Source organism: Papilio polytes, unplaced genomic scaffold, assembly GCF_000836215.1.
Source record: "Papilio polytes unplaced genomic scaffold, Ppol_1.0 DF824146.1, whole genome shotgun sequence".
NCBI classification, from domain to species: domain Eukaryota; kingdom Metazoa; phylum Arthropoda; class Insecta; order Lepidoptera; family Papilionidae; genus Papilio; species Papilio polytes.
This window is the reverse complement of record NW_013525058.1, coordinates 3,381,174-3,401,809: the sequence shown is the minus strand read 5'-3', so window position 1 is coordinate 3,401,809 and position 20,636 is coordinate 3,381,174. Positions and strand designations below refer to the sequence as shown.

General features: G+C 33.4%; 1 protein-coding gene across 1 annotated transcript in view; it reads right to left on the bottom strand.

Annotated features, from left to right (window-relative positions):
- The window catches only part of LOC106111914 (rho GTPase-activating protein 28), a 46,490-nt gene extending 29,090 nt beyond the window's left edge, over nucleotides 1-17,400 (bottom strand). The window contains 2 exon segments of the mRNA XM_013294116.1: nucleotides 5,026-5,173; nucleotides 17,070-17,400. Of these exon segments, the coding sequence (XP_013149570.1) occupies nucleotides 5,026-5,173; nucleotides 17,070-17,081 (160 nt within the window). The 5' untranslated portion in view covers nucleotides 17,082-17,400.
- Nucleotides 17,401-20,636: the final 3,236 nt, after the last annotated feature.

Below are 20,636 nucleotides of genomic sequence, written 5' to 3'. Positions count from 1 at the left end.
ATACCATTAATAAAAACAAGACATTACTTGTGAGACATTCCTCGACAGTTCAGATGTTAGATTACGAGTAAGAATGCGTTCTTCTGGTATGTTTGCTGTATGCTTGGAGAGCGATTAGCATGCGCCCGGCGGCCGGCATTTTCATTTACAACTCGAGAATACCTCAGCACGACTATTACCGAGCATATATCCCGGAACTCTGAATTACTTTGATTTTAAAATCATTTGGATTAATACATCTGTCTATTCAGTAGAATATAATTATATACTGGTGTTAATAATACATCTTACTAATATTATAAATGCGAAAGTTTAGATGGATGGATGGATGGATGTTTGTTAGCGTTAGTAGCCTAAACGGCTGAACGGCTGTCCATGAAATTTGGCACAGGTTTAGAAGTCAAGTCATAGTCTGGAAGAACACATAGGCTACTTTTTATCCCGGGATAAGTTACGGTTCCTGTGGGATTCATTAATTTAGTTTTTTAATGTTTACTCGATCATTCTGCAACGGTTCAACATATCTTATTGAAATTTGGTACAGATGTAAAACAAAGTCTGTAGTATACATAGGATAAGCTTCATCCCTGAGGTGTCCGGTTCCCGAGGGATACCTAGCTTTCTGTTATTTATATAGTTCGTATGTTGTCTAATACCACGCGGACGAAGTCGCGGGCAACAGCTCGTTTGTATATAATCCAACCTAAACTGCTGTTTGTTTTGCTGCTTTGTAACAATATAATTAAATTCCGATGCAAAAGACGTTGAATATTTAGTTATATACTAGATATATATCTGCATAGTTTGTACCAGAGAAGTCCCGTGCGGCTTCATCCACATGAAATAATAATTATCTTTTCTGTTAATATTTGTCAAATTCTCAATTGCAAATCTCAAAATTACCGTTGCCTCAATAACCTTGTTTCCTTAATGTTGGCAGCTTGTAGTTTATGGTCCATTCCCACATGAAGGTTTTTCCAATGTATTTACCCCTTCAGTATATTAGCATGAAAATGTATAGTCTAAAGCATGAAGTAAGTGTAGGGATTTTTATTAAAAAAGTATTCAAAAATATGCTGTAATTGCTTACATCTTAAGCCACAAAGAAGTGTGTGTTTACGCTTTATTATATTAGTATAGATGTCCCGAGCACGTTTCGAATTATCTATTGTTTTGTCTTTACTTAGATTAGATCAACTTTGCTAAAAAGATTACTTTTTAATTTCTAGTTCTATCTAACGTAAGTTTTAATAGCATAAAGCAACCAAATACGCTAGAGAAGCCAATGTTCAGTCTATCAGATACATTCATTACGGCTGCCTTGTTTATCAACTATCGCATTTCGTCGCAAGGTTCGCGTGTTGATAAACATGATGTAATAGACAATTCTAATTCATTTTAAGGTCTTGAGACCGCATCTGTTTAGCTTATCTATGTTTCTGACTAACGGAAGACTTTATGGAATGCCCCAAAGTTAAGTCATAGATCTTTATAAACTGCCATTCTTATTTGTTGGTGTAGTTTAGTACAAGAATCTTCCTATAAGTATTTACATCATAAGGGTCTGGTTGTTATTTTAACCACCAATCAAAAGTCGTCTCTACAATCGCCTATTTGCGAGTGCATTTGTATATTGCACGTCCTTCATATTACAGTAGTGTGGCATTCGAACGCGACCTTGTGACCCTGACGGCCGCAGTCGCACCTCGCACGTACCGCCCCTCACACGTCCCGTTATACTGAATCTCATTCTGATATAACAAGGGTCACCATATATTAAAAGCAATTCAGGACGATCGATAAGTGAAAACAGTACTAGTTTTTCTTGTCAAAGCAAGATACCTAAAGAATTCGATACTTGTATTGGTTAGTTCTTATATTACCTACATAAATAGCTGCAATTAACAGATAAACTACGTTAAATAATTTCGCAGATACCAGTCTGTCGAATGTACAATGTGCTTTATACTAAATATATTAAAGAAACAAAAATCTCTTATTGTTATTTTTAAACAAGCATCTTTTCATTTGCGTCTATCAAGACTATCCTTGAGATTGCCAAAATCGTGGTAACAGTAAAAATAACGGCGGTAACCGCATTAATGGTCGCGAGGCTGACAGCCAGCCAGAGTAAACATTGCACACGCAGTTCATAGCAGAGTCGGTCGGCGCCAAAATTGTCTTCAAATTAGAGGCCCGTTAATGAGTTTGTGTTTATGGAGATAGCGTTAAAAATTCTTTCACTTAGACGTTTGAAACGGTATTTTTGACAGCAATTTTGTTGAATTGTCACGCCAGAGTCCTAACGTTTTCTGTGATCCTACTAATACTTTTAGTAATTAGTAAACAAACGTTGTGCTCTTAAGTAGTTTTATTATAGTATTAAGGCTCCATGATAGCGCTAATTGTAAATTCAATAGAATTGTTGTAATCTACTAGGAATAATATGCTTCCATTGGAAAATGCCTCTTTGCAGCATTGGCTTTAAAGAAGTATTTCCTCCATATTTTTCAAATACTCAATCAAAGTGAGTTTGAAAAATAACTATAGAAGTCATATTAAATCCTATGTCTGTTCCAGTGACCTTTAGCGTACGACCGTGTATATACGTCATGCTACGGCCGCGGGCACTGCAGGCGAAAGGGTTGCGTTAGGCGATTGAGAAATGCGATGGGAGTGTTGCCAGCGCTTGTTTTATCGATCAACATTTGTTCAGTACATTGGTCAATAGTTGCTGCTTACAATATACATAGAATACAAATTAAGTAATTGCCAAATTGAGTACAAATATAATAAATATTTTACGTCTTCAAGTAATTGAAAACGTAAAAAGATAACCTAAAAAGGAATCATTACGGGACGTATTCATAAAATATTTTGCAATGCAACTAGAATGCGGATCTTATTAGCCAAATATTGCAAAACCGATATCAATCAATCGGATACCGCTTCAATATCGATATCTTGTGGTCAGATAATCGATTCCATTACGATAGTGATACGTTTCCCGCCAGCGCTGCAAAACGCGGGAAAACGAAAACGTAATTGCGGTAAGAGCTCTGTCGTATGGTTTGTAAAATTACATTTCTTACAATAATAGTAATATAGTGCACATAGTATATAGTTTACACAAGCGTAATAAACGTGTGTTGGTTACATTTCTAATAGAAAGTTTAAAGCTTTGAAACCGTAAATCGTTTTAATTTGTGTATTTTGTTCTACATTTATAGAAAATACAACTTTAAGAAAAAAATATATCTGAAATTAATTTATCAATGGATTTATCACAACAAAATCGGTTTATTAATTTCTTTTTTTATAATCTGTAGTAACTGTAGGTTGTTAACATTGTACATATTATCTGTGCTCGATTGTTTTAAAAAATGTAGTCAAACAGGAAGCTGGCACGGGCGTTTGCTTCGTCCTTAGCGCATTGCTTCTGTATTTGTTTACTTCCTCGTAACATCATTTAGTTCACGTTTCACTCAATTCTGAATATGTAAATGATGAAGGAAATGTAAGGTTACTTTTTCTATACGATTTTGACGTAATAATGAATAACCTCTTAGAAAATTGAAGGTTGGAAAACAATAAGTAATTTAAATTCGCGGAACATTAAAACAAGAAACATGAAGTTATCATAACAAGATGGTAAGTGAGTCTTCCATATCTATACTAATATTATACAGAGGAATTATTTGGATTTTTGTACATGAGATAAAAACTACTGAGCCGATTTTAATAATTTTTTCACCGATAGAAAGATAGTTTATCTGTGAGTAACATAGGCCATATTTTTTATTTCACGTGGACAAACTCGCATGCAATAGCTAGTGATAAATAAATAACAATCTGCTCATACTTTTGATTTGATTTTGTTTTCGACAAAGTTTCGTTATTTTATAACATCCAAACTTAAATACCAATACTGTCATTACTCATTACCGATATGTGATTAGCAAATAGCTTATTTCATTATATGGAAAATATGTTCGTTTGACAAATAATAAAGTTAAAGTTGACATACGGCGTTATGGTGTAAGATTTTGGGTGGGCCGGCCTTGCCGTGGGGACGGCCTCAAACCAGTTTCTTGGAGGCCTCTCGGGCCGACGAGTAAAAGTTAACTCGAAATTTCTTTTTCTTATTTAATTGGATTCCATACACATATATGGATGGAGATTTTTATTGTGATTATACGATTATGTAGCAGGTGAAGATATCGAAATATGAACAGTCCAGTTGGTATTTTAAAACCTCTGAACGGACTTTCCGTAGTCTAACGTCTCAAGTATTTATGAAAGACGTGCGAATGTTATTCGGCCTTAACATGCACAGAATCCGGTGTTAGCCAACCGGATAACATTAACTTATCTAAAGAGATTACTCTCAAGCGGTTCTTAATACATGCCAATTGGAGCGAAAATTTTTCTTAACGCTTCACACAGGTGGTTTTATTGATGTTAAGATACTTTTTCCACTGAGTGATTAGCGGAGAGCAATCGTAGCTCCGTACTGGATATATTTGTATTTCTCACACCAATAAAAGTCGCACGGAAGTGTCGGCTAAGTGCAAACGAGGTTTAAATGTCGTAATCTCTGTCTTACTGAAAATTATCGCTTGCGGTTATAATTAACCTTCGTGTTTCTATTTAATATTTTTAAATTACTTATTACATGTATCGACCTTAATTAATTTTAACTAATACATGTGTTAATCGATGTTACATTTTTTTATTACTTGTAAAAGCATTGAAATAGGCAATGAAGCAATTGGTTTTTGATTTGATATTTTGAATTATATTAAAACTAGTTCGTTAATATAATATTTTCGTAATATTATTATTATTGTATTTGCACGCATTAAGATTTTTAAAAAAGCAACTTTTTATCGCAGCAATGCCTTTAGGTAGAAACTTATACATGTTACATTGGAGATTCATTTTTTCTTACAGACTATAAAATACGGTACCTTAAAATAGAAAAATATTTCGCATAAAATTAAGAACCATCAAGTTTGTACACACCTTCGTAATGATTATCATCGTCATCATTCTGGTGCGCTGTGCTGATCTGCCGGCAGAGATCCTCGTACTCCGCCCAGTATGCGGCGAGCGCGGCAGGGTCCGGCGCCCGGAGCTCCACGCCGCCCGGCATTCGGACCTCCGGCGACTCCTGGGAACAAGTATAAACGTTTACACTCTATTTTCAATCCAACTATAGCTTTGGTCTTTTAAATTATAACTTTTGGTCATATTGAAAGCTAAAATTTGAGTTCAGTGAATTACTTTGTAGAGTTACTAGCTTTCGCCCGCGACTACGTCCGCGTGGAATTAAGAAAATCAAAAGTCAATGTGTTCTTCCAGACTATCCTCTACATCTACACCAAATTTCATTGAAATCCGTTTAGCCGTTCCCGTAATCCGTTTAGGCTACGAACTAACAGAGATCCACCCATCTAAACTTTCGCATTTATAATATTAAGTATAATTAAATACCGCTGGTGGTTTGTTATTTACGAAATCTAAAATAGAAGGAAATATAACTAAAAGAGAAGGAGTGGCCTGATTGTTTTAACGAAATTAAATATACACTTGTGATGTGTACATTTTAAAATTGCAATAAATAGACATAGATAAGCATCGAATGAGACAATCGTTTACAATAGTCAAGTGGGTCGAATGCGCCGCCTTTACGAAATACTTATTCACTAACCTGAACACTGAGGACAATGGATTTCAACATACACGTATTATAAATAACGAAATAATTGCGACTGCGAATTATGTAACATTTTTAATGTTATCATAGACAAATGCCTGTCACTTAAATGTACTCAAAATGTTGCAGAGATTAAAAGTAGTGAAACATAATTCTACAGAAATCTTACTAATCTTACTAATATTACAAATGCGAAAGTTTAGATGGATGGATGGATGTTTGTTAGCGTTTGTAGCCTAAACGGCTGAACGGATCTCCATGAAATTTGGCACAGGTTTAGAGCATAGTCTGGAAAAACACATAGGGTACTTTTTATCCCGGGAATAGTTACGGTTCCCGTGGTATTCATTAATTTAGTTTTTTAATGTTCACTCGATCATTCTGTTACGGTTCAACGTATCTTTTTGAAATTTGGCACAGATATAAAACAAAGTCTGGAGTACACATGAGATAAGCTTCATCCCAGAGAAATGTCCGGTTCCCGAGGGATACGTAGCTTTTTGTAATTTATATAGTTCGTATGTTTTCGACGACGATGACGAAGTCGCGGGCAACAGCTCGTATATCATAAAATTGACTCATTTGGTCACCCTCAGTCAATTTACCTTCATGAAAATATTATTACGTATATTAAAAACAAATTTATAGGTTTCAGATGAGTACACATTTCGCTTATCCATTTCTCTTATCATAGTCTTATCCCTTCTGTAACAAATCCAGGGGACATAGCATGAAAATTACTAAGTATTCAATAAATTTACAAACGTTTGGAAATAGTGCTAGACCTCCAGTTCTAAATAGACAGTATATAGTAATACGTCTATAGATAATTTCCATATCTATTCATGTAATACATCGATCTTAACACAATAAGATTGTAAACGGCTTCATCTCACGTGGTGTCCGTAACATTAGCAAATACAAGTGGCAAGGTCGTTTGAAATATTCCATTACAGCGTAACAATACAAATTAAACCGTATTCGTAATAGATAAAGTATGTTTTAAAATATCAAATTACAGTTTACTTAGAACTGGTAAAGTAATAAAAACTCACATAGTTATTCAAAGTCAAAAGGAGTTTGTACAAAGATTATATATACTTTAATGTGATGAATATTAATAGCCAATGGACCTAACTCATCTTTATCACCTGCCCTTATCCCTAAAGAGTCGGCGTAGCTTGTACTTCTATGCTCTTCGTCGTCAAATTGTCTTATTGGCAACACGTGCAGTTGTAGACTTTAAAATATAACAAATATGGTAGGTAATGCAAATAATAATAAATAGTAGATCACAAGGGTAATTTAATCTACATTCTATCTATACTATTATATTAAAGCGTAAACACACACTTCTTCGTTGCCTAAGATGTCAGCATATAAATAATAAAAGCCCTACACTTGCTTCACGCTTTAGGCTTTATATTTTAACGCCATTAAACTTAGGGGGTAAATATTTTGGATAAAAATCCTAATGTGGGAAAGAGACCATAAGTTGCTGCCAACATCAAGGTTGTCATCATGTCATGTCACTTTGACATTTGTAATTGATAATATGACAGATGTAAACAATAAAATAAAGTTTTTATAATTATATGCGGATTATGTCGCACGGGAACAGCTAGTAATCAATGAAACAAAAACCTGAATGGAGTACGTATTAACCCACAAAACACGTCTTTAAAATAGAACCTAAATTCAAAGTATTAAAATATTATATCCTTCGAAAGAAAGTTCATGATTCAGATATGTGTTGCCATGTTATTTGATCAGTAGCGCTCATTGTTTTCAACATTAATAATCTAACAATACACCTTACGTAGTGTTTCGAATATAGAGAATTCTGTATAAAATAAAAAATAAACTATAACAACAAAATCAGTGGATAACTTTAAAATAGTAGTTGAATAATCTAGCTCAATCTAATCAAGATAAATTTAATTAAATTTTAATTAAGTGTGTATCTTGTAATTACAAGAATACATTATAAAACCATTCTCCATTTACTATATCTCCTACTCATCTACACAATTTCGAAGGTTTCTCTATTATTTAATATTTCTTAATGTATTTAATATCCCGCTGGCGAGACGCCATAGAGCTGGACCTGCGCGAGCTAAAGTCGATCGGCTGGTAAGCGACGACCCAGGACAGAAGACGCTGGCGCTCTCTCGTGGCGGAGGCCAAGACCCACTTTGGGTCACTGCGCCAACGCAGTAGTAGTATTTAATATCGTCTTAAAAGATAAATAAATAATACAAGTATAAAATATACACGCTGTTAACCTTATTACTATAGCCGTTAGTTTTGATCTAGCCTAGTAAATCACACGTACATTTGTTCTATAATTATCAAAGAAAAGTACACAATAAATTAGTTTTGGAAACCTATATTATTTAACTGTATTCTCGAATGTAACATCATGAATCGATTTCTCAAAACACGAGCGTAACAAGTAAATTCACGCTGCATTTAGATATATGGGTGAGTTTATGTTTCTCGTAGTTCAAACATGGCGCGATAACTACAATACAGAGTAACGATATTCAACGTCCTGTTCCGTTTCCGTCAGTGTTGCCATTATCGATTAAAACGACCTCCTTTGTCTTTTATTTGATTCTAAAATTATATTTTATGCCCACCAGGGGGCGCTTTTATTTGTGTTTAATATAGGAAGGAATAAATTATTTTCGATATTGTATCGCTAATTGTATTTTTCAAAAGAAAACCCTAAATTTCTCATATTTTAACAAAAAGGGATATTCATTATATAACAATACATATGACGTAAACAGTGACGTAATCTGGAGCGATTCAATAAAATACGTGCTCAGAAACAAAGAACCTTTGTTAAACACAAGAAATAATCAAGTTCAACGGTTTCGAATAAAAATTTCAACCAAACAACACGCAGGGCTCGTCTCATACTAATATTATAAATGCGAAAGTTTAGATGGATAGATGGAGCCTAGGTGTTCTTCCAGATTATGCTCTACATCTCTGCCAAATTTCATGGAAATCCGTTCTGCCGTTTAGGCTACAAACGCTAACAAACATCCATCCATCATAACTTTCGCATTTATAATATTTATATGATTATATGATTAAATACTAAAATACAATGTTTGTAAACGTATTCCATTTTAGAATTAGTGACTTCATTTAAATTTTGAATATGTTTATTCAAATGTATTAAAAAGCGATTAATATTTCTTTTCATTTAAAATATTACAATACTCACTAATTTTACAAACTGATTATTTAAAATTGAATAAAAAGAGAAGTTATTTAAAAGTTAGATAAATAATTTTATTTTTATTTTTATAGAAAAATAATTTAGCATTCCAAAATTAGTCAATTAATTTAATATAGTAAATTAATTACCAGTTTATTTAATCTTTATTTTTACATATTACAATATTTTATTTATTTTTTCACGTTTACGTAATAGGAAATTTAAAATTCAATGTTTCGTGATTCAGAACAATAATCCGCTATTATATTATCTACTTTCTATTTGTATTAATTATGCAGATTCTTTATAATTTCCTTTATTTATGCATTCTTATTTCTATCTATAGGTGTTATTTCGCCTTTATATAAACAGAAACAAAACTTCCTTATTCATGAGTTGTCCGTTTCTCCGGATGTTCAGGTATTTTAGGCTTCTTACACACTATTTGTGGAGTGTTTGCTAAAATTAAATAATCGCCACTATACAACTTTATACTATTGTGATCCTTATATCGGTGAAATTGAAGGATTCAATAAACACGAATAGATGTCGCTTTTTAAATTCGAAACAATGAGCAGGTGCAAAACGGTTATTGTAATAAAAATAGTTCACCAGATGCTGCGGCTCCCAATAGACTGGTACGATATAACACAGGTGCATTACTAACCTTTCATAGTACACTCACCTATAATATAAAAAGAAGGTGAATTGATATATAAAAAAAGCTCGAGACTATGTCTTTGTGAAATAAAAAAATTTAAAAAAAATGTTTCAGATTACTCACAGATAAATTGTCTTTGTAACGGTGAAAGAATTTTTAAAATCAGCCCAGTAGTTTTTGAGTTATTTCAATACATATAAACAAACAAATCTTTATCAACTTGTTCTTAACCCTTAGGGTGGGTCAGCACAGTATGTGCTGCTCTTCCATACATCTCTATCAGCCTTCATATCTGAATTCACTCTTTAAGCATATCCATAAAAATAAAAATCTTTCCTCTTTATGATATGAGTATAGACAACACATCTAATTACGTTTTTATGTAGGGTTTGCTTCTCAACTATACCTGAAATATTATAGTGAATTTTCCGATATAGTACTGCTATCGACAAATAAAAAAAAACAGAGCAACAATGTTCATAAGACCATCTGGCATTCGATTCGCCTTGATCTTGGAAAAGGACATCTAGTTCATATAACAGCTGTTTACATATTTTAATTAACTACTGAATATTTAATACTAGTAGACCAGAAGGTAACATTGTCTATACCAGTTCATAATTTAATTTACACTACTGTCGGTGTGCTCTCAGACTTTAAAACGTTTACTCTTGCAACAAAACTACACTAAGGGACATCATTGACTAAGTGCGACATACTCATTAATATTTATAACTTTAAGTAATCGTTTTAATTGCTAAAACAAGATCAGTGTGTACACACCTTAATGTTTACTGGATTTAAGAGGTATGTGGGTGTATGATGTCATCTCAGACGCCTGAATCAGTCGCGACGCGAACACGACCCAAGGCTCATTGAACCGATTTTATAAAGTGAACAATCGTTTACGGTACTAACAAAGGATATTTATAAGGATTTAGACTGCATTTTTTTAAATTTCATGTTATTTAATTAAGAATAAATGGAGTATAAAATGAATTAATGAATCTTCTTTACTATTATGCTTCTGATTCGGAACAATTTTAGGCTCAATTTTAATCCCTTTCCCGTTCCGCCATTTTCGTATAAGGAAAGAATTGGATGGGAAAGGGGATTTAAATAAATAAATAGATTGATTCAAGAGGAAGTTTTAAATTTAGTACATAAATTAATTATTGTATTATTTAATCATATAAATATTTTAAATGTGAAAGTTAAGATGGATGGATGTATGTTAGGGTTTGTATCCTAAACGGCTGAAGGGATCTCAATAAAATTTGGCATAGATGTAGAGGATAGTCTGGAAAAACACATAGGCTACTTGCTTTTGTTTTTTTTTATTCCGTGCGGACGGAAAGCTAGTGTATAATATAGTTAAAAAATTCTGATAATTTTAGAGGTATCTAATATGATGTACACATTTTCATATCTACATTTGACCCCTACGAAACCGAAGCGGGTCTCTAGTAATGACTAAAAATACATTTTTTACCTTAATAAACATTTTGCGTCATTCATTTGAATACGTAGTTTTAAGAATTACATTAGTCATAAGCTATTAAACTATTCCGTGATTTCCGAAGATTATAATAACGCCGTTATACAATATAACTCACGTTATAGTAAATATTGCGAGGAAGAAGATTCAAAAGAAGTTCATGAATGAAAACAAGATTTAAAATAAAGATATCAATTTTATTTTAATTATTTAACATGTTTTATTTTCTAATTCGATTAAATAATAATTTATGTAAATGAAACATGTTTTGTTATGCATTTGTGTAATTAAATCATCGATTAATAGTAAAAGACTTTCTGATTATTTAAAGTTTCTGTATAATTATTTATTTTATTTTCGGTAGTAAACACTATTTGTGTACATTATTTTTCATGCACACACACAACAACACACACTCACACACACGCACGCACGCACAAACATGTGCAATGATGGTTTATGTCTCGACTGTTGTATAATAAACTGAACTATGCTCTAGTAAAGGGAGGCTGAAAACCAGCGTGGCCTTCAGTGACAAGCTGGAGGGCGTATTACCGGAACCTTCTTCTTTTAGCCATGAATTAATTTTTCTTTTTTTTTAAATTAATATGCTCTGCTCCGTAAATTTTGTTTTTTTTTTATTAATAAATAGTGTCTTATTATTTTCATTTATTTATTAGATTATTTAAGTCGGGCAATTATTATTACTTTTTTATTTCATTTAATAGTAACGAGAGTACAGTTAATGAAAACTATGTCAAAAAGAAAGGTATTACGTAACATAGTGTATCTCGTTACTCGTATGAGAAATCCCAAAAACAGTTACAATTATGTTTTTTTGGTTATTAATTAAAAAAAGAAAAGGGCCAGTCGCAATTTATACGTAATTACCTACTACTTTTACTTTGAGCGTAAAAACGAAAAAACCGTGTTTTAAAAAATTAATAGCTAGTTTATCTCATTTTTTTGTTCGTAAATAATAGGTACGTATTTTTTGTATTAATAATGGTAACTATCACTTATGTATAAAACAATATACAAGACAAGCTGTGCCCGTGCGGCTTCATCAGCATGAACATTTAAAAACTTATTACATCGTTTACATTTGTCAAATTCTCAATTATGTCACAATTACCGATACCATAACCTTGCTTCCTTAATGTTGGCAGCTTGTAGTTTATGGTCCCTTCTTCTACGGAACCAAATACAATCCTATATTAAATTGTATTAGAAACAATTAAGGTACCAAAGAGCAAAAAGTACAACAAAAGAAGTTGCAATTATTTCATAAGCTAACAGCAAAGAGCAGAGCAAAAAGCAGTCTCGCTCCAAATGGCGGACGGCGATGTAAAGACGGACAGACAGACATAATTATCGTTACATCATTATACGTAACTCACTTCAACGTATCCGCAGCACCTACAACATGACATAGCAATTACCTACTTTCATTTTTAATAATTTATAGAGGTGAGTTGACAAAAATTAAAAAGAAGCTGCGAGGCAACATTTTATATTAAAAACAAAATATTATAATGCTAGCTTTGGCACGCGACTTCGTCCACGTGGAATAAAAACAAAAAATTGAGTAGCCTATGTGTTCTTCCAGACTATCTCCACATCTATGCCAAATTTTATCGAGATCCGTTCAGCCGTTTAGGCTACAAACTCTAACAAATATCCATCCATCTAAACTTTCGCATTTACAATATTAGTAACAAGTAAGATAATAGTAAATTCGATTCAAAGACAATCGAAGTTTAAGTCATGTGCCCCTTGTATGACTGGCTGTTATCTGTGGCTTCGTTGGAGCAGATTAAAAAAAACAAATTGGTAAAAAACCGTGTTTTGTTTTGTCTTGTACACCATCGGAAAGGTCACGTGAATTCAAATTTTCCGCAACATGTCTCCGGTAACGTAGCTATATATGAGATAATACCTTCTCAAAACACTCCACATGATAAAAATTGACCACTTTATGATTGATGGCTGTTACTGATTACAGGTTTATTTTTATTCGGTAGTCGACTGATTGTGCACAATAGTTGTAATAAATCACAGCTTCCAAAACGGGAAACCCACAAGTGATAGCGGTTGTTTTAGCTCTATCGGAGCCCTGGGCGAGATGTCTACGGCGCCCTGGGCAGTCGCCCAATCCCGCCCTGTTGTTGCGCAGATACTGACCAGACACGTTTCATATTTGTAATACCAACCTATAAATTCGGTATAAGTAACTAGCATACGTCAACATACTTGTCAGATAGCAACACGATATTACAAATGTGTACAATCTTCAACTTCTCAGATCTAACCACGCGTGCGTAACGGAACTGAAGAATTTATAGCGTCCTCCTGCGGAGCCGCTATGACCCACTCACCAAACCGGACTCGCTGATTTAATCTCAAACTTCAAGCTATAGGGCAAACAATTACCTTAAGTGGTAACCCAGCTTTATTTAAAGGAATTTCGAGATTTTTGCTATTGAAGTTTTTAACCTGCTAAAATTCTTTGGTGAATTTAATATTGTAAGGGTGTATTGAAAACCATTTCACTTAAAACATTTCGTATCGAAATACTTATTCAGATTAATATTCAAATATGTAATATGTATTAGATTAAGTTAATATGGACTTAGTTTTTGTCCTCAACTTACGTTGTGGGGTTTTACAACTTTATTACTTCCTCGTACCATTTGTTATTAATGCTAATGTTATATCCACAATCAATAACTCTAAGGAACATAAATAAAAATGGTATAATAAAAAATGTCGTAAAGTGAAGTCAAGTTACCCATTACTTCATTACTGATAATTTATAAGTATGGAATATAGGTATATTTACTGAATTTGAATATTCATTTACTTGAAATTGAGATTTGATTGAATTTTACTATAGTATTGCTGTCCAACTTTGCCCTTGGCATAATATTAAACTGCTCGCCTCCTAATCCGGAGACCTCGGGTCAATTCACAGCACTTGATAATAGCTTTAATTAAGTTTACCAAGTTCTCTATGATTAAGGTTCAGATCTGCAAAATATCTAGCTTTCGTTTATTACAACTTGTATATTATACCTTCACAGTTATTTCATTACAATAATCAGAAAAAAATAATTAAACTCTACAATAAAATGTTTTCAACACAAGAACGCACTGAAAAAATGCCTTATCGCTTTTTTACGTCGCAGATGTGTCAATTTGAAATTTAAATTAAATTCAACAGACCATGTACTGGCAATGTTTAACGAGATACGATAAACATTTTGTAAAAGAAAGAAAAAAATACACTCGTAAAACAGCGTTTGTCACATTCTTGAACATCCGATACAGGAATCATTAAAAAATTTAAAAACGTCTGATGAAATTAAGATAAACCATAAATTACATGATAACACAATATTCCTCAGTGACGGGAGAAAGGTCTGACCAGGACAAGTCCGGCGCACGAAATTACCATTTCCTCGGTCCGGACACGTGACTCGGATAACCAGAACAAATGTACAAACACACTAATCATGTACTGAATTATTTAGTCATTAAATAAACACGCGAAGGTGCGCGCCTCATTCCATTCTGATAGTAATTGACTGCACAAATTGAACTTAAGGAAAATGCAGCAACTCGTCAGAGGTAAATTCCGCGAACATTTTTTTAAACAAAGAACAGCAAAGTTCAGGCAGAGGACATAATGACATGAAGCACCTGCATGTCAAAACGCGCCGTGCTCCACAGATTATAAAAACATTAAAAACAATTTTTCGTAATTGCAAATGAACGTGGCCGATGGCAGAATGTTAAGAGTTGCCATTATCATTACGTTTAAAAAGCGGGTAATGGTTTTAGCCTTTGCATTACGCCTCTGGCCAGAAAGAACAAACGCTTAGTTTTTGCAGTTTAATTTTTTTTTCTTGCTATAATGACAAACAAATCACTATCGTTTATTTTTGTTTATCGTGCTTTTTGTTTATAATCTATTAAGGTGTCATCGTGAGTTTTTTATTTATTCATTATTATAAAAATCCATCACTAAAGCTGAAAGGATAATATAATAACAGTTTAAAAAGCTTTTAAGTTACTTAGTTAATGGTAAGTAAAGTTATAAATAATATAACGAATCCTTCAATAGTATTTGAGGTAAAATCTTTTTAACATATTGAATACTAAAATGCAAACACCGCACCTTTTTTTAAATACTAAAAATGATTAACAATTTCTACTAACATTCTTTTCAGACATCCCATTCCACCCAGGCTTACTCTATTACATTTTGCTTCAATAATCTATCCCGTAAGTCCAAGTCCAAATTCCCAAATCATTCGGTTATTAGCAAGCACATTAAAAAAAAACGGTTGCCTATCAATGACATAATTGCACGATATAAATTCGCAAAAATAACCTCGAAATATAAAAATCAATTATTATGCAAGTCATTGTAAAAACGAATACATGTTACAAAGAATGAAATAATAAATACCGCACGAAATATCGAATGATGCTCGAAACAACGCAACGAATGCAACAGTTATCGTCGACGAATTACTTTTACTCGCCCATTAATATTCCGCAATCTGTGATGCTGCCTGAACTGAGAGCATAAAGTTTTACATACTTTCTCACGCAAGAGATTAGCTTTCAAATGTACCACGTTAAATCCAGTGTATTAGGACTAGATTCCGTTTTTACTAACTTAATGTTATATAGCTCTTTGTTCTATTGCTGGTGCTTCTATTTGTGGAAAGAAATATCCACATTAATCTTCTTGTTTTAAAAGTGCCTCTCAGTTGGCAGTTGCCAAATTAACTACTTTCTTCGAAAATTGTTGAGAATCATTGTCAATTCCGGTCTCTTCGTTGTCACCAGTATTACTACAATATCATAAAGATTCATGAAATGTTAAAAAGAGAGACAAATCATTTAGAGTAATCTCAGTCGAGGGAAACTGTTCGTTTATAAAAAGTGAAAACACCCGCCTCTGGGTCACGGTCGCTTACCTTAGAAAATGTAACAGCTACCGTTTTGAAATTTAGCAGATTTACTTAAATTATTTATCCGACTTCCGAGTGAAATACGGTAATCTCTACGAACGTTAGAACTGGAAACATACACATGATCATATAATTCATACTGAGTCTATACAATTAAGGGCGCTTGATCACTTTTGACTAAACTATCGCAGAACTGTTTAGTTGCGCTTTAATACCTATTAGCTTATATAGAAGTGCGCCCACTACTCGATTTAGTTATGCGACCAGTTGAATGGGCTGCAAAACAATCGACAATCGCAACTGATGTGCGATTGTTCAATCAGAGGTGTGCGCCCGCTCTAATACAAAACAAGCATTTATTTACAAATATTTACAGACAGATAAGCTACATTAATTGTCACAATTACAATTATCTGTAGGTATGTTATAAGTTTACGTGTTTATAACGAACGTCGAAAAGCATTGGTTAATTATGTTTCATATTTAAATTATTCAAACCAATGACACGAAAAGACAGTCTACTAACAAACTAACATTACGTAAATGAATATGGTAATAGAATAAAACGTGCTCTCAAGACTGTGTTGCACTTTTAAGATAGGCAATAGACATGCGCTTAAAGGCACGTGTGTATCAGCAGGGGAAGGTAAACTTTTCTAACTACAAGGTTATGACGTCACTGATAGACTTCCACAAACATTAATTATTATCAACTGTTTTACCTTTACACATTATACGGTTGTATCGTAATTATCTTATCAAAATCAGATACGTGAACATATCAATGAAAATGCAATCAGTGTTGCCATATAAATTTCAAGCAAGAATCGAAACGGACATAAAAATTCCAATAAAACGAAACGCAATTTATGAATGAACAGTGAAGAAAACAATTGACTAAGCGATTAAAAATCCGGTCGTAGTGTTTATGCGTGTGCGCAGTTTAATCGTAGGTCAACATTCTAACTCACCAACTTCAACATCTGTGATCTCGCTGCCCACTCAGGCTCAGTCCACGTAACAAAAAACCCTAGTCAAGTTCTAATTGAACCATCGGCGTCCACACACACTCACTTTTACCAAACTAAATACCGGCTAACATTCGTAACACGAGTTTATTGTAATCGTCCAGACTAAATGTCTTAATACAAACAGACCACTGTTTCACAACACTTTAATTCGTTTATCGAAAATTAGGGAACAGCAATTATGTTTGTTTTTGAACTAACTCGAACTTCGTAAAGTTTTTATGAGCTAGCAACATTAACGCCCGACATGCGACGTCGTTAACGGTCGGCGCGACACTGGCTGGCGTGGCGAGTTTGAAATTGAATTGTGAATCGTGTAGACTCTTGGATAGGGTGACAATGTTTTTACGGCTTACAAGCTATAAATAGACAAGCATTATAATAAACAAAATATAATACGTTGTGCCTATCTTATTGCCGTCGTTCTTGAGAGGGTGTAATACTACAGGGAATTATCGCTAATAAATCACCCACTGACAACCGAAGTAGCCTCGTTTTCTTTGAGCCAAGCTCACAGTCAATACTACGTACACTAATCTCTACGACATTTTAGATGAATCACTCATATGTACAACAGTACAGAAATAAAATATTGACACAACTCTATTACACTCGGACAAACCTGAACACAAGGTTGGTCGGGTGTATTTGCCAGCTAGTAGATTCTCCAGTCATTTACATAATTAGAGTATTCTTATTAACCTTTTGTACTTATCGTGCAAAATCTACCATAAGTGTCATTTAGTGACCGTTATCGTCAATGATTACCGCAGTTTAAATTATACAATGTGTTTGTGAATATTACGTACAAGCAATAAATCTCCACGTGTTTGACAAATGATGGTGTCAGTAGGTGCGAGGCATTGTGCCTCTCTCTCGGGCAGGCTGCGCGGGCGCAGCCCCGACGCCGATAAGCCTTTGTGTCGACCTCACGCAATCAACCTGACACCTCTTCTTCAGGTGCATTTCGAATCCCACGAGCATTACAATGTTACAGACGTGACCAATTTGTACTGAATCCTATTTATTTACTTTTTAAATAAAAACTAAAACTCAGCCAAACGGGAAAATCTGAAAGCAAACATATCATGGATTTCGTGTGCATTTTCAGAAGGAAAAATAAAATTTACACTTGCTAGTAAATTGAACGTTACGTAATTAATGTATTTGTAATGGAACAAACAATTAATTCTTACACAAAACAATAAATTGACGTTTTTGTAATCGAATGTCTAATTAATATTATAAACTTGCTGGTGACGCAACTAATAAAAATGTATAACGATAAATTTCAGTACCTATATGTATTAATATAATATGTCTAAACACCTATACATTTAAAAACAAAATCGTCGCTAGTATTACGAAAGAGAAAGATCGAAGTGGTCCAACAATTGAATAAATAATGAGTCATGCAAATACACATAAAATGTGTGTTATACAATATATCAGTATTAAATGAGAAGAAAGTAAAGAATTTGTTTATGATTTATTTTATAAATGATTTACAAATAAAATTCCATTTAACTATAAGCACAACTACAATCAATGGAAAATGATTATTCTCTACCTAAGCCCACATGCAATAGGAAAGAAGGGTTTATTGAAGTGTTATGTATGTTTTATTAATTGTAATTTTGACATAAAAAGATGTTTTATAGATAGTAACACTGAAGTATTCAATATTATTAGAATTAAAACAATGGAATAGTCATATTTAGTTAACTGTCAAGACATACGGAAGACTGTCCTACAATAGTTTTACAATAAATGTTGTGAATAATTACTCATAATATTTTTAAACGTTACATTTCTTTCGCAAAAATCCGGAAATTAAACTAGAAGAATTAACAATATAAATAAGTTATAATTAATCACTATAAATAACGATATAATTGATTAGTATAGTATTTCATATCAGAAAACTAATATTTTGATGTTACTTAGATGGTTTTACCTGTTTTAGATATCGAAAATTCATTCATTTAAAATATTAACACAATTTAGAGATTTAATTTAGCTGGCATTTCGATCGTTTACTTTTATTAAACTTAATCTTTTAATTTTTGAACTAAAATGTTAACTTCGTAAAATAATCTGCACATGTTCCAACGAATAAAGTATAATAAAACTTCTTCATACAAATAGACACCAGGATTTTATTAGAGATCTGACGAAGGTTCACAAATGCTTGAAAAAAAGTAGTCTACGAGAATTTTAACTAGTTTCGAATACTAAAGGTTCTTCCTATTAAGAAGAAAATCCTGCAACACTAGAACATCGGTATAGACGGCCCATCCCTATCTGACAGCTGTCAATGTCATTCAGACGTATTAGGTTAACGCGCCATTCTGTCGGGAGTCTCTAGTTGAAGTTTGAATCAAAATCATCTCTAATACTTTAGTTGCGATTGTTCTCACATTCGTATGGATAATTAAATAAGTTTTAAGTGGAGGAAATGCATAGGAAGGGGAAATGTCCTCTTTATGTGCGTCTCCTCCTCCTTCAAGTGTAGGCAACGCATCTGCAATTGCGGATGTTTATAGGCAGCGGTCGCTTTCCATTTCGGTGGATTCGGGCGGCCGGTTGCTCATTTGCCACCTTATGTTATATAAAAAAAAAAGTTTGTGAACCTCTGTTACAAACCAATCCTGCTATGATAAACATTATCTAATATTCAATCAAGCTTCCCCAGACACGTAACTGCCGTCTCTTCCTGCAAAACAAATATGACTGATGACATAAGTGTCATAATTTGATATGTTATGAGTAATCTATTCTTACATAACTTTATCAAATCGATAATGAATCGATTGGATTAACTGTGCTTATTGTTCACTATACTGTCAGTTTATATCTGAACGACTGTGCAAAAAATGTCTGTGTCTGGTTTTATAATTAATGTAAAACCTCCGAACTCTATCTTGAGCAGTAGATTAATAACATTTAAGGCCTGTCCCACCAAATTGTAATTTGTCTCATAACAATACGTGTAAAATATGTGATGGAAATGTCGGACTTTGTGTTCTTGTCTGGTGACGTCACTTTAAAGCTATTTGAGTCTCTATCAGCTAGTGGTGGGACAGGCCCTTACTGTCTTATGTTTTTGTACTAGCACTACATTTATAGACTCTCTTAGTGAACACTTAACCATAGTTCACATTGTTTATAAGTTTTATGATTACAAATCAAAATGAGTAAACGATGATCATCGTCGATTTGCATTTCATACTCGTTACGGTATATGTTAAAAAACGATAAGACATTTACGTCAATGAGAAACAAAAAAAATCATTGAGATAAATGATAAAAGATGTATGTTGCAATATTAGCACATAATATTGTATCATTTTTTTTTTAAATGCGAGACTAGAAAACCGCTCCGAGTACGTACTCGCACGTGCAAGGCAGCCTGGTTGTTCGCGACATAGCCGACAAGACGCAGGAGAGTAGGCTGCGATGGTATGTTCATGTGAGAAGGCAGCCGGACTGCGTCGGTAATTTGGCGGT